The 27,739-nt window shown below is 43.1% G+C and overlaps 1 protein-coding gene and 1 long non-coding RNA gene across 2 annotated transcripts in view; one reads left to right on the top strand and one right to left on the bottom strand.

Annotated features, from left to right (window-relative positions):
• The window catches only part of RAD52 (RAD52 homolog, DNA repair protein), a 23,606-nt gene extending 861 nt beyond the window's left edge, over positions 1–22,745 (top strand). Inside the window, exons 2-11 of the mRNA XM_018576455.1 lie at positions 1,227–1,328; positions 3,590–3,683; positions 5,723–5,790; positions 8,137–8,255; positions 9,391–9,466; positions 10,964–11,187; positions 12,448–12,605; positions 14,593–14,694; positions 20,647–20,853; positions 22,632–22,745. Coding sequence (XP_018431957.1) covers positions 1,227–1,328; positions 3,590–3,683; positions 5,723–5,790; positions 8,137–8,255; positions 9,391–9,466; positions 10,964–11,187; positions 12,448–12,605; positions 14,593–14,694; positions 20,647–20,853; positions 22,632–22,699 — 1,218 coding nt within the window. The 3' untranslated portion in view covers positions 22,700–22,745. The remainder of the gene's footprint in view (positions 1–1,226; positions 1,329–3,589; positions 3,684–5,722; positions 5,791–8,136; positions 8,256–9,390; positions 9,467–10,963; positions 11,188–12,447; positions 12,606–14,592; positions 14,695–20,646; positions 20,854–22,631) is intronic.
• LOC108804629 lies at positions 7,355–27,086 on the bottom strand. Its single transcript, XR_001942370.1, has 3 exons — positions 26,958–27,086; positions 26,355–26,356; positions 7,355–7,366 (listed from the first exon to the last, which is right to left on the bottom strand). It is a non-coding gene; the product is annotated as an uncharacterized LOC108804629 (long non-coding RNA).
• Between the last annotated feature and the right edge of the window lie 653 nt (positions 27,087–27,739).

Here is a 27,739-nt window from a genome sequence, read left to right on the forward strand (position 1 = left end):
TTATTACCAGTATTATTATTATTATTATAATATAGGATTTATATAGCGGCAACAGTTTGCGCAGCGCTTTACAATATAAGGAAGACATTACAATACAAATTTTTTTTTTTTTTTAATTATTTTTATTAAAGTTTTTTTGCAAGTAATACATTTACAACATTCGCACTCACAGCCGTGAGGGCACACATAAAGTGCAACAATTGACCCCCTACAGGCCAATCCCAACCATGAGGTTAACTTCTTTTAAACATAAACATAGCCTCCCCCACACAATACAATTTAAGACAAGATGGTAAGGACCTATAGAATTATAATTGTACTTTTGTTTTCCACCTCTGGTTCCCAGGAACTACTGACTTTGAGGGGACTGTGAGGGGTTTCTGCGCTGTAGGAAGCTGTTCATTAGGACCGTGTCACACAAGCAATTTTTACCTTTTTTTTATTTTTTTTATTTTATAGGAAAAAATGATCTGCAGTCAATGAAAGGTTCATGTTGCAGTGAATGCCACAACACAACCTGTAGCCCAGTTGCTGACTGACTAGATACAGAATTGCAAGCTGGAGTAAACATGTGCTTCAGGGCTTGTTCACACCACAAACGCATCCCGGCCGGCTCCCTGGAAGTGTGGCACATCAATGCCTGCATTCCGATCTGGTGCGGTCAGAAAAAATGCTGCGTGCACTCCCGCCCCTGAACGCAGGGAGTTGGCCCGGGATGCGATCCAGTGTGTTCCGGCACCACTTTGGGCTGGAATGCACTGTTTGTGGTGTGAACTAGCCCTCAAAGTTTTTGTTTTGAATGGAGTGACAATTGGTCAGAACCATGTCAGGTTTTTGTCACCACAACAGCAGAGGTCAAACTTTCCAATGGGGGACATGTGCACCTGTTACATTTTGGAAAGGTTTGTTTTGACTTCCTCTTGCATCTCCAGGTCAGGAAATGAAGGGGAATCTCCCCATTGGGACACAAACAGCAAAAAATAAACTGACAGATTTTAACCAACCCTGCTGTATCCACAACTACAAAAAAAAATTGGATTTATATATTCTTAATAGGGAACGGTGGAGTTGTGTTGTTTGTCTCCCAAAAGATGCAGGTTTTTCAGTGCTATAACAATAATCTACAAGTGTGTTATGTCTGCATCCAGCAATTTCTTTTTTTTTTCATTATGGATTTTAAGCCATCTGTCTGACATATTGATAGGCTTTGTTTTTTCCTGTTGCAGCACAAGTACACAGCGGAGGAGTACCAGGCTATCCAGAATGCTCTGCGGCAGAAGCTGGGACCAGAGTATATCAGCAGCAGACAGGCAGGAGGTGGACAGAAGGTACATAGACAGAAATTCTCACTGCGTCCTGCTGTCACATATTTGTGGAGCTTTGATACTTAACGAATACAAGACTCTCATATGAATTGCTACAATCCTGCTGACAGCTGAAGCTCTCTTATATGACAAAATCAGTTTTGTTATATTATGGCAAGTTTGTTTTCTTGATTGCACATCACAAGACACAGGGAGTTAATTATTTGGAGAGATGGGTTATGCAGCTACCTTCAGGTGATTGGACACAATCAATTAAAGCTGCTGAACAGCCCTGTATAGCATGTCTCATTTCTAGCCTGCCTTAGTTTTTGCTAATGTCCTTAGGTGAAGTGCAGCCTTTCCTGCTATTTCTTCTGAAGATTCTTCTAGCAGCTTTTTTTTTTTTGCTGATTATAGCTACTGCGGCACCTAACCGCAGCTATCCAGGTTTTCTCCTTGGCGGACCGTACCCAGACCCTTTTCTAAAGAATATGAGGGGATAGCCTGTAATGTGCTTAGTGCACTAGATGCTTTATAGGGGCTCTCTTCTTTGCACTTTTTGCAGCTTGTGTAGTTGCCCCAGGGTGCTTTACATGTCCAGGACCATGGTCCATTGCGGTGGTGACCTGTCCCTAAAGACTGAATGAGGCATGTTCCCTTTGAGTGACTGCGCAGTTGAGCAAGCTGCCCCTTCGATGGTGAGAAGGGCTTGCCCCTACTAGGGTACCCTGTTTGCCCCTTCCCCGTGCGGATCAAAGATTATGTATATACTATATTTCCTTCAGTCTGCCTTAAGTACTATCAAGGGCCAAATCTCTGCCTTGGAAATTCTTTCTAGAGGCTGCTAGAACCTCAGAGATATTCCTCTTGCCCTACTGATTTGCAAGGTTTCCTTTTTCATCGCCATCACTCGCCCCAGGAATGTTTCTGAGTTGGCAATCTTTAATTTTAACGAGCCTTTTCTGGTTATCCACAAGAATAAGATAATTCTGAGGCCTAAGGTCTTCTTTCTACCTTAGGTGGTCTCTGTCTTTTACCTTTACCTGCACATTGTTTTACCATCCTTATGTCGTGCGCAAAAGCATCCTAAATACATTTTTCTCCATTGTTCCAGTCTTACTCTCTGCTTCAGCTTCCATCCACAAGCTTGACTCAGTTTGTCATGCCTGCATCATGGCCCCCCCAAAAAATATTTGTGAACACACTACTAAAAAAACACTTTCCAATACAACAAATATGTTTGCTAACTATAATTGTATTTAAAAATTGTGTACCTTTTCTGGATATTTTATTCCGTTGTCACATGACTGCACAGCTTCCCTTCATGTTCCTTTTCCCCATAGAAGGGGGGGGGGGGGTCTGCATAGTAAGGGTCAGTCAAGTTATACACATCACCTCCCCAGCATGTAAAAGCCAACCTCCGTAATGCAGTGCTCCCAGTCCTACATTCTCCACCTGTACACTATGCATAAAACACCCACCAGGCCTCTCCACTCCTATATGTGTAAAAGCATCTCCCAGTCCACTTACCCTGTTGTCCTCTTTCTCCTGAATAGGCCCGTGCGCTGCCTGGAATACGTGCCTCCTCCCACTTTCTCCCCTGTTTGTATGTGGTTGGCTGCTTTGTAGTATTTAGACTTCAACCAGATGGAGCAATGTTTTGCTACTGTATTTGATCATATTTTACAGTATTGCCGTGAAATATGTATTAATATTTTGACCTCTTTGGAGTCTGCCCTTGCAGACCACCATCTAAAAATTACAGTTGCTTGTCTTTTATACAAGCCCACTGAGTTCAATACATTCTAAGATGTCACCGACCTAGAACAAGTATTTTGATCAGGATTGTGACAGATAAGTCTGCAGTCCTTACCTACACACTTATCCCAAGTGAGTAGCTCAAAGTATAAATGTGACAGGGCCAGTATGCGCTAGTTTTGGGAATTGCATCATACATTAGCTTTTTAATTTACCCAAAACAATAATTTACTGTGAGATGGAAGGGTGACTAGGGAAGGCCAGTAGGGCTCCGTTAAACTAAACAACCACCCCATGGGACAAGGGGTGGGGACATTTGCACATTGTCTGCAATGCTGAGTTGGTATCTGTAGGCAATAAGAAGGAGGAGGATACTTCAGAAAACTTTTAAGATAATAGAAATTTCCCGTTCTATATTTCATGCTGGAATGTGTGTTTTGCTTGGAGATTACCTTTAACTGTATTATTAAATTGTGCTCCTTGAATACAAGAAGGTGCTTTATGAGTGTGCATTTCTCTCTTGTAAGGTTTGTTACATTGAAGGACACCGAGTAATCAGCTTGGCCAATGAAATGTTTGGGTACAATGGCTGGTCGCACTCCATATCTCAGCAGAATGTGGGTGAGTTACTCTGACAGGAAACAAAAAATTGGATGCACTTTACAGATTTGTGAAATATCTCCTGGTTGTAATTCCAAGAACTTTATATATAACCTTGGGCTGTTGGCACCCTCTAGATAAGGCCCAATGTGCCAACAATACTTTGAAAGCTTACCCAACTCATATGGACTTTGGGACACCCAACTCATAGGCAATATATTATTTTGCCTGAAACATGTCTTTTGAGGTGATGAGATCTGACACATGTGAGCAGTCTTGTTGGGCTCTAAAGGTGCCCATACACCTTAAAATTATCTGCCGTGAACTGGAGGAATATTTATAAAGCAAGTGTGTGTCTTGGAACTGTGTGAGAAGGCTGAGAAAATAACAGAAGGACTGAACGTAATAGTGGACTGTCCATTAGGAGGAAAAATAATGCAGGTCATGTACTCTTACAACAGTGGGTTTTTGGGGAAATGCATACTTCAAGTCCTCAACAGATCCCTGACTACCCTCCTGTATTCTTCGGGGGGATAGTGCTCCAGCGACCTAGAGGAGAGGGGATTCTTCAAGTTCAATCATAAGTAACACTGTTTACTCACCCAGACACAGGATTGCATACCCAGACTATTGAAAAACTGTGTGGTACATTGAAATGGAGGGGGCCACATATGGAAATAAAATGAAGTAAATACGTTATGAAATAAAAATTTTCTCCTGGTGAGTAGCTCCCAGAAAAGGGACAGGTACCAGAAATGGTCTGCTTATAGTCAACTGGATGGGCACTTTTGTGTCCTTTCCTTATTATTAAGTTAATTGACTTAATCCCATAGTTTTATTATTTATTTATTATAGTGTTAATTAAAGGGAATGTATCGGTTATGCTCTTACTTGGCTCAGGCAAGGCTTCCATCCAGTGCTGCTGGTTGCCATTGCTTGAGGAAAGCAACATTTTTCAAGCAAATTAGATACAAAACTAGATGCACAAAATATATTGCAAATATTAAAACTTGTCTCATTCCTTGCTTCAGCAAGCTTCCCCTTAAGCCTCTTTTTTTTCCCCCCGCTGTGGTTGGCACTCCCACTCTAATGGCATGACGTTCATTGTAGACCCAGTAGTCTTACCTTGTACTTTAGGACGCTCCAGTGAACGACAGAGTGTCGAAGAGGTGAGGTGAACACTGGCATTCTGCTGGAGCAAGGAGTAAGGTAAGTATTATAGCTTATTCCTCTAACCCAGGGGCGCCCACTATTTTTCGTCTGGAGATCTACTTTTCAAATGACGAGCTAATTGAGATCTACCAACGAAAAATACATTCAGCCGGCAGCCGCACGCGCACCACGGGAGCATAGCCGTAGCCAGTTACTTTCGCGCCTGAGGCAAGGAAAAAAACAACATTTTTTTTTTTATTTATTTTTTACTATTTTTTATTTTATTTTCATTATTTTTTTTTAAACCTTGTGGGCACCCCTGCTCTAACCCTAGTCTAAACAAGCATGGGAATCCCCACTACAATGGTACTTAAAAAAAAAAGAGTCCATCTTTAAGAAGTGGTGAGGGGATATATTGTCACAGTGCTGCTTCAGAACAGCAGAAGGCAGAATTTATGAATCAAACTGCAATATAATATACTGCATATCTGTCTAATAATAATTCTCACTGCTTCTGATTAGCATTGCCTTACTGTGGGACTGATTTCATAAATGTCCTCCATTGTGTGTAATGCTGTAGAGATTTTTTTTTTCCCGATGTAGCACCAGTTCTGCAAGTTAGATGATGGTAGCTCCCAGTACTGGATGGGAACCTCAGCTGTGACCAAAACCAGCTGCCCTAACAGCTTCTCTGAAATGTTTATTGTTAAAACTGTTTGCTTCCATTTGCTAATGACACCTGGAAGTACAACAGAATGGACATGCATGAGCTTCAAAAGACAATACCATTTGCATATAGTACAATGCTTTTAGCTTTATTAGACCTTTGAAACAATACCCTGTTGTATTGCTGAATAATTCAAGGAGAAAGATCAGATCTTTTGCACTAAATTATGTTTTCTGTGCAGATTTTGTGGACCTCAGTAACGGAAAGTTCTATGTTGGAGTCTGCGCGTTTGTCAAAGTCCAGCTGAAGGTCGGGTATTTTACATGAGCTGAACAAACTTGCACCTTGTTCCGATTTATTTTTAGGCACACTTTTTTTAATATTAAATTAGACCTCCAGGTACATTTTGTTGAATGGCCTAAGGAAGGGATAGAGCTCTGTGGGCTTGTTATTGCCGTCTGTGTTCCCCTTTGGGTTACTCTCTCCTTACTTTGCGTGGTCACCTAAGTGAGACGAGATCGCAATGAAGAACACAGAAAGCAGTAAAAACCTGATCAAGCTTCAGTGCTTCCACACAGTAAGTGCTTGTCTAGATTTCTCTTTAAATCAAACATGCCGTGGCTAACCACTCACATGCTGGTAATAGTAGGTACCTCCTGGTGCTTCTGTGCAGTGTAATTTTTGAGGAGCCTCTAAAATCAGGGTTCTAAAATAAATCCAAGCGAAACTAACCTAAAAACCACAAATCAATTTATAACTAGCCTGAAAAGCAAGGTGCACTCGGAAGGGCTTGCAACAATACAAAACATTTTCCAGCACACTTACCAGCTAGCTGGCATTAAAAACAGGTTTCTTGCAAAATATGTGGAAGCCACACTGCCTTGTCAAGGCTCTTCTGTGATGTGTGGTCCTAGCTCTAAACTCGGAGAGCCTCCATATTAGAGCATATAAAGCAGTAGATAAATTGAATGCAGGGTATGCCTGGAGGGAGCCCACTCCTTTGTAAGGCATAGGGACACACTGGAGGCCCAGCACATAAAAATGCATGCTGAAGCCTCAGATACTTCCCCACTGCAGAACATGCAGGAGGGGTAGGGCCAAGATCTGACTTCATTAATTATGTATTAGACCTCCTGGGTTTAGGTGCTCACAGGGCTTACTAGAACACTGACACTACATATAGGTACCGTGTTTCCCCGAAAATAAGACACTGTCTTATATTTTCTGTGGCTCAAAAAAACACACTAGGTCTTTATTTTTTTTTATGTATAACAATCCAAAGTTAATGCAAATTCAAATTAAATAATCCAAAATGGCAAAGTTAAGAATAGGGTAATCAGGGGTGCCATACGTTTCCAAGAGCAATTTGGTAACCAGAATGAGCGAAGTGCATTTGGTATCACTCTGCCTGTGACAGGAGCCGGGGCTATAGAGGAAACATCGGCTTATGTGGCTCTGTTGCCTGCACTGCGGCCTCGATTTCCCTATCGCCGGCTTCGCTGGTACCACTGATTCTCTCCCGCAGCTCTTCAAGTTTCCCTTTATGCCACCACCGACCCTGGGAATGGTCACAACTAGGTCTTATTTTCGGGGTAGGTCTTATATTTTAGCAATTCCCAAAAATGGTACTAGGTCTTAATTTCGGGGTAGGTCTTATTTTCGGGGAAACAGGGTATGTAGTGGTGCCTACTATTTCTTGCATGTCACTCATTAAGAAGTTACCACTACCGGCTTGTTTGAAATTCAGTTTCATCTATTCCTAAATTCATGTGCCAGGGTCCTTAAAGTGTGTCTTTACTTTGCCTATTATAGGCATAAGTTCACTTTATAGATGGTACAAAAAGCAAGCATAACTGGCCTTTGCTCCCTGTCACCCCAAGAAATACTTGATCCATCTGTTTATGGGAGAACACACGACAGTCCACTATGGAGCGTCATGTCTGGGGCTTAAGCACTTGGTGCTAGAGTGGCGAATCGTAGGCCCAAGCACTGTCATGTGTTGGTTTGAGCGGGCCATGCATATATCTGTTTAACCTTTGACTTTCTGGGGAAGTGGAAACTAAAGCTCACCACACACATTATAATCTGATTGAACAATTGCCTTTAAATCTACTAACAACTGTTGTGCAAGGGTCTGCTTGTTTGGTTACAGATTGATTGGATAGTTGAGGTCCTCATATTATAGAGGTTTGGTACGTCTAAAGTTGATTCTGAACGATTGAATGCTTATATTGTAATGTGTATAATGAGCTTTACACAGGCTGTTGGGGGCTCTAGCCACGGGATGAGGGGAGCACAGGGAAGACAAATTCACTGTATTTAGTGTGAACAAATTTTAAATATTTTTATTCAGGGTAAATTCCACCGAAAAGTGCCAAAGCTACGAAATTTCCACCCAACACTGAAATGAATGAGCACTGATTTGGTTGTTGGTTTATAAAGTGCCTGGCTTTGTTTTCACAATCCATACTAGTTTTGTTCTCAGTGTAGGGGCCACACAAATCTTTCAGCGTCAACCACATCAAGAGTCACATCTGTACCCCCTTTACCTCTGGAGAAGTAAATGAAGAGATCATGGTGTGGGATTGCCTTGATTTTAGTGCAGATGCTGTACGGTGTTACCAAATTGTTCAAATGATTCTATACCCCAACCAGGATGGCTCTTACCATGAAGATGTTGGGTACGGTGTTAGCGAGGGGCTGAAATCTAAGGCACTGTCCCTGGAGAAAGCTCGCAAGGAGGCTGTCACTGATGGATTAAAAAGAGCGCTTAAGTAAGAGAGAGAGGCTCCCGCTCCTCATATAATTCAGCTACGATTCTTAATTTTCCAGCTATTCTGTTGTACTGTCCTACCTGAACAATGCTTGGTATGATTGAGATATATATATCAGGAATTGTGATTTGCAGCTATGTTAAAAGAAACTTGATGTGAGAGAAGTACATGATCTGCTGTTGTTTTTCTTTCTGTAAATGTAATTTTTTTTTTTTTTTTGCTCTCACACCAACTGTAACACATATCTGGGTCAAGTATCAATAATATTGACTGCATGCATGATCATTACCATTAAATCAGAAATGACTTAAGCCAGGCACCAGCATTTAGAAGCTATGTTGGCAACGGTGACCAGTGATAACGAGACAGGGATTAAAGGGAATGCCAAAATGTAACAGAAGGGAAGGGGAAATTCCAATAGTTACACCTGTTCCAGTAACAACTGTGTAAGAGTTAACTTGCTTTGAAGACATTTCCTGTCACTTACTGTGGTGTCTCCGGGACTAATGAGACTGGGAACCAGGATCCCAGTCTTGGTGTTAATGGACGAGGGCAGAGGGGGGCAACAGCCAGCAGAGGGCAGCAGGGCACACAAGACTGAGAAGAGAGTGGCACCTCATGAGGGCACATGATCAAACAGCATGGATCGGAGAGTACAGGGAGGGAGGAGGGCACACTGCAGGCGGCAGCAGCAGGCAGTCAGATTTGCTATGAATGGCTTTAGTCAGCGGGTGACTGATCACAGCTCTACATTGTTAAGCAGATTCTGGGGGACTCTTCTGATATAAGTTCATGGTCGCTGCAGCAAGCATGAGCATGTAACCAAAGGGAATGCAGCTGACATACGTCATACTGAGCTGGCCAAGCTGCAGGCAGTTCTGTTCTGCTTCATGCCTTATGTCAGTTTAAGGAGCCTCCCTGTTTCTCTTTCAGATTGCCTGTGGAGAGTTGATAAACAACAGTAAATGTTATGATCTGCTGTGTAGTCTTGTACCCAACTCTGCTCTTCTTTAGAGCATATGTCACATGTCTTCTGTGACTGAATTTATCTTTTGCTGTTAGTGTTACTGTTTTATAAAAGATGTTTTACTACTATAAAACATAGTTTTTAACTCCCTTTGAATTTTGGTGTTAGGTGTTTTGGAAATTCTCTTGGCAACTGCATCCTGGACAAAGATTATCTCCGAGCTATCAACAAACTGCCCAAATTGGTGAGTGGTAATCAAGTTTGGCATTGTACCTGACAATTTGACTCCTGTTTTGTTCTGACTACAAACATATTGCTCACTCCTTGACCCCCTTTATCGGAATCGTGGCGGTAAACTTCTTTGAATTTGGATTTAAAAGTGGATTGGCGGATAAGTTGAAGAGAGTCATAAGGGAATTGGCCACACATTTTAATATTTGGTTGTTCCATCTACTAAAGTGAAGATTGTACATACTTCTAAAGTTATGTGGACTCACTTAACCGCCGCCCAGCCAGGCCGTTGTAAAAAAATGGCCGGCCGGGAGCTTCCTGGATGTAACAGGCCGTCAAGACTGCGTGTTAGCCCCACCGACTCACGCAGGAAACTGCTCGGATTTAAAAACAGGCACTGATGCCTGTTAACATACAAGCGATCGCTTGTATAACATGCCGGTATGTGCCGCCCCCTTCCCTCTGGTCCCGAGCTTCGCTGTGCCTGGTGTGAGCCCGCGCCTGCATGGGGGCTCTGTGATGGGATCACCGGGAGATCGGTACACAATCTCCCTCCGATCCACTCTTTGTTGTCGGAATGCGGAAGTGATGTATATTACATCACTTCCGCATTCTTGTGTCACTCTCCAGCTTCAGAACCTGGAGAGAAGCTGATGAAGCAAATTTTGGATCTACGTTGCTCCCTCCCCTCAAGTTTGTACTGCTTGCTACAACTGGGAGGTGGAAGGGGTTATGTCCTTAAATTTTTGGCTTTTAAATAATCATTAGGCCAGGATCAGAATAACAGCCTCAGAACATGCTCCTTTTTTATTACAAGTCAACAACAACAGTTCCTATATTTCTGTATCCACATGTTCACACAAGCTACCGTATTTTGCGGTCTATAAGACGCTCCGGACGATAGGATGCATGGCTTCTGTGACAGAAATTCTATGACAGAAATTCTGTCACAGAAGCTGCAGTTAGTGACTGCTGAGACAGGTGGCGCTGTCTCAGTAATCACACAGAGCAGACGAAGAACGACATTCTTCGTCTGCTCTATGGTGAGCTCCTATGGGGGACCGTGACGGGTCACGGTCCCCCAGAGGAACAGGGGGCCCAGAAAACCACGGCGGGGGGCGGACACGATCGCTGATGCCGCCGCCGATCGATTTAATACAAGGGATCTAACTAGATCCCTTGTATTAAACGAACAGCGGCTCCCACTGTACATTCAGCTTTGCTTGTCAGGAGCAGGGCTGAATGTACAAAAAGAAACTACTCGCCCGGCGCCCGAAACTGCATGTCCCGGGCGTCGGGCGATAGGTATTCGCTCCATAAGACGCAGGCACATTTTCCCCCTCCTTTTGGGGGAAAAAAAGTGCGTCTTATGGAGCGAAAAATACGGTATATTTTTATTGATCCCTTCTGCAGTGATTGGTTTGTTTCCTCATTTGTTCTGGTCAATAAAGAAGAAAGTTACTCCTATTATATTCCTTGTAAACATTATTAACAAGTCAATGCTTTCCAGCCTCCTCCTGATCTTAATGTAGCACAGACAAAGCGACAGGACTTTGATGCTTCTCTGGACAGGGCTCGATATAACAGTCTGCTACAAGAACAGAAACGTATGGGCCAAAATCATCCAGAAAGGGCTGAGCAGCAGCTGCCATCATTATGTGAACAGTCTCCTTGCAAACCACACCAAGAAGACAATAGAAGTACTATGCCAAAACCCAACTTCAGCGACTCTAGGTATGCTAATCTGCCCTCTGTCTGTGACATGGATTTCATGGGAGAGCTGCAGGGTTGACTTTCTAGCATCTGTCTGCTCTGGACTTACATGTTTCACCATATCGCAATGTGTTAGTATGTTAAATAGATGAAAGGTTTTCCATTTATACTGTAAATGGTATTGAATCTGTATTGACACTAATCATAGTCATTATGATATGGGAATTTAAAAAGATTGAAACCTAAAGTAGAACCAAACGCTAGGGGGCTGAAAAAGCAGCAGTACTCCAAACAAATAACAACGCACATTTAGAAAGCACAGCAATGTGTTTATCACAGCAATGTGCCAGCTTCAGGCGGCAGCTATTAAATACATAATTTACAAAAAGAAAAATCGCAGAGGAGAGCCTAATTAGGTGACTTGTCAAAGTCACATGGCTGGCTCTCCTTCCATCACGACTCTGATTTAGCCCTCATTCACACCTAAGCAACATCCAATATGCACCTTTTTTTTTAATGTGCGTACATACAGTCACGTTTTTTTGCGAGCCGATCGTGAAACATGGACGTGAATGGACTAATCCATGTAAAAATGTGCAAAAACGCAGCAAACGGGCGTTTTTGAGTGTTTCTATTGAAGTTTATGGAACCAAGAAGAGCACAATCTGCTAAAAAGAAGCTCTCATGTACTGGGGGGTGTTTGCTACCAGGGACAAAATGCTCTAATGTGACCATGGCCATAGAAATTAATGGAAATTTTTCTTTAGCGTATTTTTGGGCTACAAAAGGCTTAATGAGGGCTTAAGCAGAGAGAACTGTGTGCGGTACCTGAGGATAGGCACCACAGCCTACATTTTATGAGCAGGCTATAAAACAAGGGCCAGGGTATGCATAGCCAATCAAAGGAAGTGACATCTGCTCTCTGTTTATAAATACATCACTCAGTGGAACAAAAGGTAAAAACTTTTAAATCACATTATTATGTTAAAGTATTTGTGAGAGTTTAGTGCTTGAGTTTATATCTACTTTACAAATATACTCGTCATTTTTTTCTTGCATCTTTTTATCTGCATGTCCTGCTTACAAAATCCCTATGACTTAGTAAAATGACTGAAACTTCTGACATTAGCACCATTGCAGTGATTCTTGGGTAACAGTAGCATTATGGCTTTTACTCATTTTAGGATGATACGTATAGACAGCTGTGATTAGAGGACATTTTGGGAAGTTTCTGCTACAGACATCCATTCATAAAAGATGCTTTATTTTCATTCCTTTCAGCTCCGGGTTGGGTTCGTCAGTTTCAGTTCTGCAGACAGACATGGACGCCACCCTTCAACGCAAACTGCGGCAAAAGCAGTTGCAGCAGAGATTCCGTGAGGAGATGGAGAAGAAACAGAATCCGAGTGCTGCAACATCTCTAGACGGAGAACACGGAGGTAAGAACACCAGACTTACTGACCATTGTGGAGGAAACTGAAGGCTGGTTTTCTTCTTGTTATAAAATTAATGATGCAAAAATAGGTTTATGGAGGAAGTGGACCCTGGCAAACAAAAAACTGTAAGCCAGCACAGGATAACGCCTCCCACTACCAGCATGCTTCAATTTTGCAGCAAAGCAGTACTGAGAACATGATCATAAACACTGGTGGGGGACCAGTGTCCCGCAATGGGCTCCATGAAATGGATTTTATGGTGTGTGCAAACATCCTATTAAAAATTCTCATCCATTAGGAAACATAGGAAATCTTTAACCTTCAGGACATTCAAATGCAGTCCAACTGAAGGGTGGGCACACAGACAACAGGCCCAAGAAGAAAAAAAATTCAACAGAACTAGGGAGTGCCTGCAGCTCAAAGAACTGCCTGAAGCTGGCATCAGATGAAGTCGAAACGTGCACCTGGTAGAAGTTTAACCACATGTGACTAGAAGACAAGGTGGCAATGTGTGTTTTGGGTCATTTACCTGTTGGAGGCCCATGATGTCCGTATAAAAGCTTTCTGACACTGGGGAGTACATTTTTTCTCCATAATTCCATAATAGTCTTGATCTCATTTTGCCCTGCAAAGATTCAAGGCACCATGTGCCAGATGCAGCATAATAAATCAAAGCCCCCACCATGTTTCACAGTAGGTACTTTTTCTTTGTAAGCGTCATTTTTTTCATCTGTGGACATAGAGCTGATGTGACTTGCCAAAAAAGATCCAGTTATGTCTCCTCTGTCCAAAGGACATTCTCTCAGAAGCTTTGTGGCTTGTCAATATGCATTTTAGCAAATTCCAAAGTATGTTTTTCTTTTAGCAGTGGAGTCCTCCTCGGTCTTCTTCCTTTAAGTCCAATGTTTCTCAAAAAGCCAAAGAAATGGTGTGATCAGACACTGATGTACCTTTGGAGTTTAGCTTGTATGTCTTTGGAAGTTTTCCCTGCCTCTTTATTGCCATTCACATTATCCCTCTGTTTAATCTGGGGTTGACTTTCCTTTTACGGGCTATGTGCTGGGAGGCCGCCTACACTCACATGGACTAAAAACATCTTAATATCTGAAACTGTAGTCACAGGAACGTCAAGCTGCTTGGAGATGGTCTTATAGCCTTTACCTCTGACATGCCAGTCAATTATTTTCTTTCTGATCTCCTCAGACAACTCTCTCCTTTGCTTTCTGTGGTCCATGTGTAGTGTGGTGCACATGATGAAACCAAACACCTGAGTGATTACTTTTCTCCCTTTAAATAGGCTGACTGAACAGTTTAAATAATCACTATGATCCAAATATTTATAATATTTTTTTTTTTTAGGGGTACCAACAATTCTGTCAATGCCATTTTAGAATATATTTGTAGAATAAGCAACAACATATCTTTTTACACTTGGCTCAGGGGACCAAATGTATGTAGGTACGAATGAGACATATAGGGACAGCCCTTTGCCACCATTTTGCATTAGTGGCTTCTTCCCTGCTATCTCTCTGGCTGAAGCGTCTCTCCAAATGAGATCTGAATAGCGTGTTTCTGAAAATATCCACCGGCATATTATCACCATCTGACAGGAACTTACAGAAACCCTACAGCACTTGCATACCATGCAGATCTGAATGCATGACTGGTGGGATAGGAGGTAACTCTCCTTGCAGTCTTTCCTCTTGCATCATCATGCAGCCTGCAGTCACAATACACCTGGACTTATACTGTCAAGGAGTATACTTCTCAACACAGAGAAGGAAGGACCCGTGACTTCACCATACCAGTCTGAGGTAAAAAAAAAAAGGTATGTATAGTGTGATTTGTTTTGTTTCTTCTTTTTTTTTTTTGGTGGGAGGGCTTTGGGGCGGAAGGGGGGAGGTGGAGTTATTCGTTTTATATTTATAGCTTGTTTGATTCTCTTTCCATTATAAACATAGTGCTCTGTTCTCATTTTTTTTCATTTCAGGAGCATCGAGTGCTCCAAGAGTCCCTCCCTTGAGTCACAGCACTCCAACAATTGCAGGATCTGCAAAGGTTATGGCAGCCCTGGAAGAGGAGTACCTAGCAGGTGAGGTGCCCTGGGAGCTCCCGAGGTCCTGAGCTATCCAGGTCCTCTGTCTGGGCACTTCAATCGTATCTCTTTGTTGATTTGGAAATCTTCTGGTCCCTTCTTTATTAAAAAAAAAAAAAAAAATTTTTATTTTTGTATTTAAGTATGGCCTTGTGAAGCGCAGAACTCTTTTACCGTTTTGTAGTTGGTGCTTATTCAGTAAATAATTTTACCACATATTTTATGTCATTTCAGATGTTTCTTTATGAAAACTGCGTTTAGACTAAGTTTAAGAAGATCACTTTAATAGCAGGAATTTCATGTTTGTCAAAGAAAAATACAAACTAGTGACAAATGTGTTGACTGAGTCACCTTAACAGAGGGCCGAAATCCTCACTGCAGTGTTTTTAGAGCGCTAATTAGTGACCTCATGACGACAGCCATGTGATCTCCAACGACGTGCTGCTCTGTGTAAAACCTGCAGCAAGATGGGGCCTGGAGCAGTTGCATTTAGACTAGCAGTAGGAAAGCTGGGTGTAGTAAAGTTTTGGATCTATCCACTTTAACTACTTGATGGCCGGGGTGTTAAACCCCCTTCCTGTCCTGGCCATTTTTCAGTATTCAGCGCTGCGGTAATCTGACATTTATTTCGTCATACAACGCTGTACTTAAATGAAGTTTATACCATTTTTGGGGGGACACAGTGCTCTCCTTTAGTGGTATTTAATCACCACTGGGGTTTTTATTTTTTGGAAAAATATAAAAGACGGGGTCACGTCGGGTAAATAGACACCAAACATCTCAAGCATTAAAATTGCATGTGCCCGCAAAGTCGCAAAAAAACGACCATACCCAAAATTGGCCATAGGCGACAATTTAAAGTCATTTACCGCTCATCAGTTTACTGTTATCAGTGATTGATGGCCCTAGAATAGTTGCTCGCACTCTGACGTTCGCAGTGATATGTAACGTGTGGCACAATTGTCATTTTTGCGCGTAGGCGCATTGACGAATGTTTTCGTGTGTACATGGGGTCGGGGGACCCCTTATGTCACCAAGGGACCCCCAGAGAAGCTGATGAAGCAGAGATCTGCTTCACCAGCTTCTCTCCGGCCTCTGTAGCCGGGAATGACAGCTGAATGCGGAAGTTATGTAATTGACATCACTTCCTGCATTCTGACACTGGAGAGGAGCCCAGATGGAGTTTGTGTTCTGATCTCCCTCTGATCTCCGGTCACAGAGACGCTGTTCCGGCCCCGGGCTCACATCAGGCATAGCGGAGCTCGGGATCTGTCCTGAGGGGGTGGGGTGTAGATTGGTACCAGTCTGCTAGATTCACCCCTTATGTATGATGGTAGCCATGTACAGATTACAAAATGTACATTATTTCTGTTGTGGTGATAGGATTTATCCTTAATTTCAGTCTTGGTGACAATGATCACCAAGACAAATGCCGAGGGTGAACCTCTCTACCTTAAATCTAACCCGTTAAGCTGAACTGCAGACAAGAAGCTGAATACACAGCTGAAATAAATATAAGAGACCTTTTATATGCTCATGTAAGCTTTAAATAAAGCTTTCCTTTTTCATGCCTTTTTTTTTTTTTAGAGCTAGTGATGTCATCACTGGGGCTTTGTACTTCTCTTTGCAATGTAGGCAGATCATGACTAGTGGGAGGGAGCTGTTTATAGCTTCCTGAAAATATCAGAGTCAGAGTTCCTAGGCAGGCTACATTTGCATACAGACGGATTTGTCGACATCTGATGCTGAGCCTCCATCATTGAAAGGGCTGAAATCTAATTAATGAAAGTAGCAGGCCAGGGACAGTCCGGCTGGAGAGGAAAGCGCTAGATGATGGATGTCCTCCATCAAGGAAATGAGACTGGCTCTATCTGTCTTGCTGCAGCTTTTAATGCACACTGAGAGGAGCTCTCAGAGGAACCTGTACAACTGCATGACTAACAGGCTGGAAATCAGTTTTAACCCCTTTGCTGCCCCCACCTCCCTATAAGGCATATGTCAGCAGCAGCGCTGACATATAAACAGATTCCAAGTTGCTATTGTAGTTGGGAATTTATTTACATTGTCACGGTAAGCTATGGGCTTTCTTGTGGAAGCGATTTTGTAAAGCTGCCAATCCCTTCCACATGTTGCCTTAAAGTGACGCCCCTACCACCACTGTGTGTCCCAAGATCCCCAGTCCCTTCTGGGTACCCGAGATCCTAATGAAAGGTGTCAGGATGGAGAGCGGCGGGAGACCGGAGAACATCTGTTCACTGATCCCACTTCTGAAGAATAACACCAGAAGCGATTAGCTCTGATCACTTCCGGGTTCAGAATGTCATACCCTGGCCGGGGATGAAGCTAATCGGGTACGCTCTGTACTCATTCAGCTTCATCAGTATACAGAGGTGACATTAGGGCAGCGGTTCTCAACCTGTGGGTCCGGACCCCTTCGGGGGTCGAATGACAATTTGCCAGAGGTCGCTGGGAGTCTCCCGCTATTGGATAGCAGCTCCCGGCTGCCCGGGAGAGAAACACTTTCTCCCGAAAGGTTTAATCTGCTCTTTCGAGCAGAGTAAACCTTTCGCTGTGATCGTTTTTAAAAAAAAATTATTTCTGACATCGGAGCCCCGGCCGCCGTAAGTCAGAAAAAAATAAATAAATCCGCATTGGAATGCATAGCTAGATTCCTATTGGCTATTTCACTTTGCAATAGCAAACTAGCTATTGCACCCGCCCACTGCTGCTGTCAATCAGCAGAGGGGGACCTGCAGTTCTCCATCAGGTCCCCATCTAGTGATTATCATCATTATTAATAATAAAAGCTGACACCTTCGGCTTGCATTATATGGTTTGCCATTTTAGCTGTTACAACAGTGGTTCTCAACCTGTGGGTCGCTGTGTGATTTCTGCTGTGCTCGGTGAGAGTCCTCCTCAGCCCTCTCCTAGCGCAGCAGTGTCAGTTCTCCTGACACGCCGCCAGATGTCGCGGCAGCAGCCGTGTCAACCCTAAATTTTACCGTTGGGGGTCACCACAACTTGGCAAATGTTACCAAGGGGTCCCGGCCCTAGAAATGTTGAGAACCACTGCATTAGGGGGTCTCATAGTCCCTTGATGTCTCCTTAAAAAGAAACTGTCACTTGCATTATGCTGTCACACATCTGTCAGCCCTCTCGTGAAACAATAAAGTTTGTAAAAAGAAAATAATGATCTAAACAATAAACGTCAGGTGCTCTCACGCTCGAAATCAACGATTGCACCACACACATTGGATATGCTGACAAGCACACCTGAGTGAGAACAGTCATTTTAAGGCTATCATTCATAGTTACCTCTAAACTGATGAGCTGTAGAGGATTTTAAAGTGTCACCTAAGAAACATTTGGAGTTTTACAGTTGTGTGGAATGTTGAAGCTTGACATTTTGGGTCTCTAATTCCTATTCTTTTCGTTTTACCAAAAAAAATGGTTATTGTATTTGCGAGCACTAAAATTGAGTGTATTTTTTGCTGAAAATTAGTTTGATAAATAGTTGCGCTAATATTGTGTGACATAAAATATTGCAACTGTCACCATTTTATATTTATATCATCTTTTGGGGATTTTAAGTAATCTTCATTTTAACGTGTGGGGGGAAAAAAAGGACACTGGCAATGAAAGGGTTAAAGAAAAGACACCTGGAGGCTGCCATTGCTGACTTCGCATTTTGGCTGTCGTACTGATGCCTCCATTGCTGTAATATTATCACTCTAACCTAGAACATGTATGCATTTCTGATATACCTTCTTGTGGGTGACTCGGAACATACTGAACCATAACAGCCAGGAAACTTCACATTTTCCACATAAACACAGTTTTCACCTAAATGCTGGCTGTAGACCGCACTATGGGCCCAATCACACGGGTGCGCACGCCTGTGCAGAGACCTGCACCTAGGAGGGAGCACTGTCTGCATCCAAGCGCAGGCACCCGGACCTGCACGAATGTGTAGCTTCAGGTCACCGTGCATAGGCAGGTACAAGTGGGAGCAGGTCTCTGCGTCGGCGTACACACGTGTGGATGAGCCCTATTATATATCTGTTTTACAGGGATCTGGAACTATAACTCCCAGCCTGCACTGCCAGTCAGACCACTGTATATATCAAAGTATGAAACCAACCTGAAGATAAATTCAGTAGTGCAACTTTTTTGGCCGTATGACCCTTTAAAAGGTCCTGCGCCAAAATAAAAAAAAAAGCCATGTTGCGGTAGCATCACCAACAACAGATTCAGGTCGTTCCTAATTGTGCCATTCGAAGAATCTGCTGCTTTGGATTCAAAAGGAATTATCGCCATTTTACAAATGAGAAAACTGGCGGTAATTAAGACCAACTCTGTTCCGGCATACGGAGAACTGCCAGCGCTCAGAGAGGGTCATGTATGTACTGGGAAGCTGTCATCAACGTGTCAGACTGTGACAGCTTAGTCACGGCCTAGTGTTCAGGCATTTCCAAAAGTGGGTTTTCTGATGTCTTCCATCTGCACACACAAGTGCACCATCTGGAGGAGCTCCCATAATCTTTTCTGTCAGCAGGAAAGCAGACATCCCGTATACTGAAAGATGTGCAGCTATAAAAGACACAAACTGGATGAGATTTGTAAAACTTGCCACAAAATCATACAAAACTGGATCGGGTTGAGGCAGATGAGTCCAAAGCTGAACTCGCAACCTCTATTGCTCAAAGGTGGCACCACTGCAATATAGAACCGATCCCTACAACAACTTCCACTTGTGTCTGACCAAAAAGTGATCCAAAAAAACAAAAGATTTGGTGTATCTGTGTTAGTGATCACAGTAAGACATGTGGAACCCCCGGTATGTAAAGCTGACCATACACTGCTCAAATGTTCTAATTTTAGGCTCAATGCTGCTTAAAGGGTCTTGAATTCTGCCCAAAGGTTGGATTTTACCCTAATTCATTTTGGAAAATGTTTTGCATCTTTGGCCAGGTTTAAAGTTTACAAGCTGCAATAATTCAATACACAATACTAGTTAGAACATATGTTTAATTTTCTTATAGTAAATAGCTGTTACTCCTAAAAAAAGAAATGTCGTTTGTGCAGTACATGGGTGCAGCCGTATTTGCTCACTGTATATTCTTGCTTAGTAGTTCTGCATAGCAATTCTGTTTTTCTGTTCCTGCTTCCTAATGCAAGTCTTCCAGTCTGCTTATACTGGCTAAAAACAGTACACTTTATACTGCATGTGGTTTACCCTTTAATTGATCTTTTTTCGGTAGATTTTCTGGCAAGTTATAGATTTTGGTGCTTGCAAGTATCTGTGATAATCTTCAAATCTTTTCTGTGTCCCTGTCGATTCCAGGCTCACGCTGCTGTCCAAGTCGGCACTAAGCACTGCCTTCTCCTAATGCTAAGCGCATTCAGTAATCTATTGCCACAAACCCAGTGGCCAGTCTAGGTCCAGCCTATGGGCACGCAGAGTAGGGGCATAGGGTTAGCTCCAGGAGGGGGTGGACTTTGGCAGCAACTTAACAAAAGGTAAGGCTCAGTATACAGTCCAGGCCTGGAATCAAGGGCTCTCTAGGGAAATAAGAATTGATCATAAGAGAAGCACAGGTACCCTGGGTGGCTATAATCCAGCAGTGTTGTAAGCTTAGCCTGTTTTCTGGAGTTGACAGCTGTGGTTTATCACAACGTCTTCAGCACAATAAAGTGGGATATCTCTGGAAGTTGTACTTATGGGTTATGCACTAATCCTAGAACAAACCCAAAGTCTGTGTGAAGGAATACGACATGCCTGCTCAGCACACATACACCCACTGAGTGGGACCAGAGAACTGTCTGCAAAGTGTTTGATTCCTGGTTCAGTGTCACATGTGAAGATTATATAATGAGGGTTCAATCTGATTGTATGAAATAGAATATAAAATAACTTGTCCAGTGATCCAATCCTGTGTTTGGCTGCAGACGATCCGGAGCTCTGGGACATCCCATTGGATGCTGCAGAGGTGGAAAATTTCTCCAATGGCAACATCCCATCTGCTACACCTTTTGGGCATCATCAGATGATGACACGCAGCAAGACTCCTCAGCGCCCAGCCGACCAGCGCCAGCCAATGCGACCGACCTCATGGAACCAACCACACGGAAACCTGACAGCACAGCAACGTGCAGGTACCGTCCATCTACATTACTGACAAAAATGAAACCCGTGTTCAGAAGGCAGATGTTAGAACGTCAGTTTAAAAACAAAACTCTCTGAATAGCCGCTGGCCTGTCTGTACCGGCTTCACTCAAAAGCTTGACATTCTCTGAGCCTGCAATCATTGCTCCGGGGAGTTTCAACTCTGCCTCCAGACAGTGTGCAGTGCTTGAAATGACCCTCGCACTGCAGATGTGTCATCTCTCTCATTGCAAAATAGATTTAGAATTTTCCTAAAGGACAACTTGACTTTCAGTAAATATACTTCCCACCCCCCTAGTGTAGAATGTACACTGAAATACCTTCATCTCCGCTCCCAGCCAGGTGCTGCATTGTTTTTCCAGAAAAAGACATCCTGGCTGGTTCCTTGGAATGGGGGGGGCACACAGGCTTAGTTGTTCATTGTGTAACCATTTTGGGGTGGGGGGAATCACACCATGGTCCGTTTGTGTCCAAAAAGAGTGAATCTTGTTACATTTGGATTGCCAGCTTCTGCTTATATAAATTAATTAATATAATTGTAGTACTTGGCTTAACAAGGATATACCTTTGAGGAGTAAGTGATGCATAGATGATAAGTAGTTTGTGGTGTTTAGCTATAATGGGATAATTATTGGATACCCAGCAGGAGAACAGGAAGGTGTAAGCCCAGGGAGGTTCCCAGGACAGCAGCCAGACCACCTATCTCCAATAGCTTGAATAATGGGGCAGCTTCAGACTAACAGGGTTGTTCACAAAAGGGTGAAGAGTTTGGAGAAGGCAGGAGAAGAGAACAATCTAGGACAACATAGCTGACCTGGGAAGTGAGCTGAATTGGAGAATGTTTCCAGATCAGCTATTCTGGCCTAGATTGTTCACTTCTCCGGCCTCCTCCAAACCCTACACCCTTTTGTGAATAACTCTGTATGTCATAAAAGTTTCAACCCAAAGCAGACACTTGTTACATTCATGTAGGATGTCGTGGTTAAGTGTAGATTTTGGGCGATGTAATAAATGCTAGGCAGGAATTATAGTTGTATAAACGTATTGTTGGCCGATATCCTGAGTGCGGTGTATTGTGACACTACGTCCTCCGAATCCTCCTGGACAGCAGAGATGTCGCTCTGCCATTGACAGAACAGTGTCTAGTTCAGAGGAAGCAGCACACTCACTTTTTATCTGAAGCTGCACACTATAGTACTACTTTTCTGCCACAAGATGCCGATGGTCTTCTGGGTTTAATCATCAGCCTCGTGTGTCTTAAAAAAGGTAAAATAATGAAAGCAGGCAAATAAACTATCGAGTTCTTGTCAGATTAACAAATGTATATTGACGCTGCTAAATTTGGTCTGAGAAAAACCATCTCTAAAGAACAATGCTCTTCAAGGTTTGGATAGAGAAGGGGTAGGCATCCTCTGCACTTCAGCTGTGGTGAAACTACAATGCTTCATGAGATGTTTAGTTTCACCGGTTGGAGTGCTGAGGTTGCCTTCCCTCCGGGATAAAGTGGTGAAATGGTTTCACATTTTTATACCTGACTCTGACCCCACGGGAAAGGTTTCTCCTCACTTCCTGAGCAATCACCAGGACAGAAAGTGAGGGTCAATGTCCCTACTGGGAAACATAGACTAATACTGATAGAGGTTCTCACCCTCTGGCCAAAACAAAAACTACAAAAAAGTGTTTTGGTTTTTATAGCTTCTGAAGTGTTTTTGGGAATGAATGAAGCAGATTTTTCCTCCTTGAACATTCTTTTCCTGTCTTTGTATAGATAAAAGCCCTTATCGACAGAACAACGTTGGTGTTGTCATGAAGAAGAGGAAACTGGAGCCATCTTGATCCCTGACCTTTTATGGCCTTCCTCAGACTTCCCTATTGAATGCTGGATGGTGACTGGTAAAGTTCTGTTTACAATAAGCAGGTCATCCGTGATCTATACAAACACATGTATCAGAATGTTTCAGATGCAAGCGCAGCTCTTTTATCCCGGACAGTTTTATAATAATTATATCATTCATTTCATGTCCAATAAAACATTTTATTCTATACTATTCAATGTTATTTGTATGACCCCCCCCCTGGTTGTGGCCTCGTATTTCCTGCAGCCTATTCTTACTGATGTAATACCCTTCACTGTCACGTTACACTAGGTAAAGCCTAACAAGTGGGGAAGAGCTAACCTTTCTGTCAGGTTCTTTCACTGTGACCCCACTGGGTGGGGAGGTTTTCCATCACTTTCTGTGACACCCAAGAAGGGAGGTGTGTAGTGGTTACCAGACAGGTAGGGGGTACATACACAAACATTGTCTGATGTTCTCCCTTTCTCTCTCTAAACTAAGAATTGTTTTGGTCCTTGTCCCCATTGTAGACATTTTCCATTGTTTGCTGTTCTGACAGGAAGTGAGGGGAAATTTCCCAATGGGGATAAATGGCAATAATAACCAAAGGCTCTAACCCTTTCTTGTCCAACACAAAATAAAACAAGTTTTGTCTGTTTGTGGTGTTGTGCTTTAATATAATCTGATAGGGCTTGCATTTAAAAAATACTTGTACATGACACAGGATGTAGTTCAGGTACAGGGGGTCATGCTTTTGCCATCAGGAGTTTGGACACCAGCAAACAAAGCTGTATAGTAGCCGAATATAGACCCTCCGACTCCCATAATGCCTCTGGTTTAGATAATGTCTGTTCTTCTACCACATCTTCTCTCTGCTCTGAGAGGAGCAACCCACTTTGTCCTGTTTTTATTAAGACGTGTTCTAGTTGCTGCAAAGCCACAGGGGCTCACCTTGCAACTTTCCAGGACAGCGGATTGTCGGCATAGCCTTGCTGTGAGGAAAAGGTGAGGCTGGCCTGTAATGTGTCCTTGGTGCACTGGCCTCTGCTGTAGGTGCTCTCCTAGATACCCTGAAATGATGAAGATTCCTTATGGAGTTTGCCTATCGGAGGGCAAAGACTGCTTGGATGGGGCATATCCCCTGGAATCTTGCCTGTTCTCTCCATTGTATTGGTTGGAACTGCAGGGTAGTCCAAGGCCACCACTGTGATACGTTAGGGCATAACCTTTATGTAGGCCTGGGTGTGCTTTCGTTACTGTCCCCTAGGGGGTGTGATGTAGTCAGTCACTTTCAGTGGCAGAAGATGCAACACCATTTTTGAATTTGCCACCATTACTCTGAGCCTGCGTAGCCTGTATCTCACGTATTACACGGCTCGTGGGTGCAACTTTTTTTTTTTTAACTGTGCGTGGACCACTCTGCACTTTACACCTTCTCTCCTGAACACACCCTATGAGCTTTAGGATGTGTATTGGGCTCCTGCTGCAAATTCACAGACAGCATTAAATTCTTCCCCCCTCTCCCCCCGGTGCATATGAGTACACCGTGTAGGAATCCATCATTTTCATACTTTAGTATGGTGGATCATAAGCGCAATGGCAGTTCCAGGATGGTTTGCAGAACAGACACAGCTGCAAGAGAAGCTTACCAGATTATGGCTCCTGCCCTGTGTGTCGTGCACAGCCCAGGTGGCATTCCTCAATGGTCAGTGTCTAGACCCCGGAGAATGATCTATTTACCCCAGGGTGTATGGAGACCTCTGCGGCAGGTGAAGTAGCCGGACAAGGCCCTATTAACGTCCAGGTTCAACTACAAATTGATCAAGTTTATTTCTGGGTACAAGGACCTTCAAGCCTTCATAATGCAGTCTCCGATTACTTTGGGATTTGTTTAATTTGTTCTATCCCCCCAAAAAACAATGTAGGCTGTTACAGCAATTCCCAGATCTTCTGTTACCACCTTGCTTCTCATTCACTGGTTTTAATGGCCTGTCCTATAGTATAGACCTACACTATTGAAAACATCTGTAGGCATGCTGCAATCAGCCCAGTAGCCATAAGAGAGTACAGTGGGGCTCCCCCCCCCCCTCTGTATTTATTATCAGACATGTTGTGACAGCAGTCTATAGGCTCGGAGTACACAGCAATGCCTTAGGTACTCACAAAACCTGGAGAGCTGGCAGCAGGTGAGGTTTAGATGGCTGGAAGTTGGTAGCAGTAACAGATTGAAGTTCCACATGGTTTATTTTAGAGCAGCCGCTGCAATGGGGAGATTGCACTGTAGGGTTGGAAAGAGTGCATGTGAAACCCCCACACAGCAGATGACACCCGTGCTTGGTCACCCATTGTTAACACCTTCTAAATACATCTATGTAAAACAGCACAAATATCTGACATGTGTTCCTGCTGCAGCCTCTCACCTTGTGACTTGATCCAATGTTGCAGTCTGATCACTGGGGGAAAGGAGACTGAGGAAATGCTTCCTCCTGCCTGCAGCAGACTGATATCATCTCAGCCTAGGCAATAACACTGGACTGGAGCTCAAGGATGGCTTTTGAAATGAAAGGGTGAAGCTTTTCTGATAAATGACATGGTTGCTGTATATTGTGACACGTCGGGAATGTATTCAAGCAGACCTGTAAAGTTATCGAAATGTCCACTTTAACAGCCTTGGTCTCTTCCCACATTTCCCCCCCCACAAGTAGAATTACATGACACATTCATTACCACCAACATAAAATAAGGCTTCCTTTATTAGTTTTTTTTTTTATAGCAGGTCTACAGAGGCGATAAAAAGAGAAAAGTGCAAATTTGTACAGAAAGATGCAGGACAAAAAAAAAAAGTGCAAAACGGAAAATTCACAGCTCCAGGGAATCCCACAATCTCATTTTATTCTCATACAGTGTTAAATATCAGGAGGAAAACACATTTCTAAATGCAGGAAAAGGCTCGTTTGGGAGGGAAGGTACAAGAGGCAGAAGAAGTGTAAATACCTTGTAAAGAGTTCAGTAGCATTTATTTATTTTTTTTATTGTGTCCACAGGAAAGAAGAAAATAAATCCGTGAAAATAATGCAAAGCATGCACAACTTAAATGGGAAATAAGACAAAAGATCTCACACTTGATAAACTGGGGGAAAAAAACAAGATATAAAATATGTAAAATAAATATAAATCTGCTGCCAAGTGTGCAAATCCCGTTAGAATTCCTCTGTCCAGCTTCCAGACACCACCGAGCCCTGCGACCACCACTTGCAACACCTGACCTACCCCAGAAACGGTTTGGTCAGCCCACAGTTTCCACAGCTGCCTCACCACCTCCCAATGGGGATTCTGCTGACTGCAAAAGCAGGAGAAATCCAATATTTACTTTTATTTAAACACTTTCGGTTTACCAACTGTATGGGACCGAATGACGAGTCCCCAAACTACATCTTACAGCTTTATACAATCATCAGAACGAACGGCAGACAACCCAAATTGTTCCGCTGTAGGAATACAGTCTCTACGTGGAGCCAAGGACCCTCCAGCCTGGGGTACAAGTGAGCAGGACATGTATGATTTTCTGATTTACCATAAATCTGCTTTTATTTCCAAGAACTCTTCCCAGTTATGGATCTGAATGATGCCAGAAAAACCAGCACAAATAATCTGACGACTAAGTGCCAGACCGACCTGAGGGAGGAGGGGCAACATCGAACATTGCACTAGGATAGCTTTCAAGAATTAAAGTTCTAGGTGAAATATACTGAGACACATGACAGAGCCTACTGCTTTTTTCCATCTGAAAAGCATCTACTCTACACTGCAGGCTGTCTGACCACTTTGGTGTAAACTTGGAAACAACTGTGCAACGGGACAGAGTTAATACTGTTTGCAGGTTATATTTATATCTTTTCTAAAAGGTGCCTTAGAAGAGGCGTTCCCGGGTAGATTCCAGGATTCCCTCTTAAATACCTTTTTAAGACAGAAACAACGCACTAAGTAGACAGCGAGGTCCTTCTGCTCTCATACCCCAAGACAACATCACAGCTTCTAGAACAGAAATCTTATTGTAACCCATTTACTGCCAGAAAACTGCAAAACCAATCCCTCACTAAGAAGAAAACAGACCATTTTGGAGGTGACCACCTCACAGCAGTCTGCTGAGTACTTCCTCATTCACTTCTACCTTCCAGCCAAAGCTCTAAGTCACGTCACGTGGACAAGATGAGACACTGCAATACAAATCCACCACGTATTTGTCACATACACCAGACCCAACAACTGCACTTCCTTCCGCCTCCCTCTGGACCTGCCAGCTCGCTACGTCAAGTTTTACTGAAAGCAGACAATACTTATCTGTTCCCGCTGAGGGAACTGAAACATGAAAAGAGAGGTGCAGCCACAAACCGTCTCTCCCCTCCTCGGAAGGCCCAATCTCTCTCAAGGCACCAGATAACCGTAGGAGGACAGATTTGGGTGCAAGTTCTGTACAATTTTACATTCACATTAAAACCAATAAAAAGACAGGACAGAGCCAAATGAATTTATTTTTATTAAAGTGACTGATGATGAGATCGGAGCGCGAAGTTCTGGTTTTGCCTGTAACCCTCTTTAACATTCCGCTATTTTATTATCAGAACTACTAATGTTGTCCAACAACATAAATATATTATATCACAGTGTATCCACATCATAACTGATGGCAGAGTATTGTCCTCACCGAACTTTTGTTTTTTTCTCAATTACTTTTTATATATTTATATATATTTATATATTTACTTTAATTCATACAAGTATAATGCTGCAGTCGATAGCCGTTAAAGAGTTCTTAAATTGAAAGCATTAATGACCTATATACCGTAAGAGCAGAGAAGAGAGTGACCCCCATCAAAACAGGGTCTAGACCTCCCCCGCTCCCGTCTCCTGACTCCCTGAATGTGCTTTACGGCCGTTGCACACGATTGCAGGGTGCGATCACGACATCCTTTTAGATGGAACAGGTTCCCGACTCCTCAGATGGAGAAGCAGGGACAGAAGCATATATGCGAGAGACAGG

Source organism: Nanorana parkeri, unplaced genomic scaffold, assembly GCF_000935625.1.
Source record: "Nanorana parkeri isolate BGI_ZX_2015 unplaced genomic scaffold, ASM93562v1 scaffold67, whole genome shotgun sequence".
In the NCBI taxonomy this organism is placed as follows: domain Eukaryota; kingdom Metazoa; phylum Chordata; class Amphibia; order Anura; family Dicroglossidae; genus Nanorana; species Nanorana parkeri.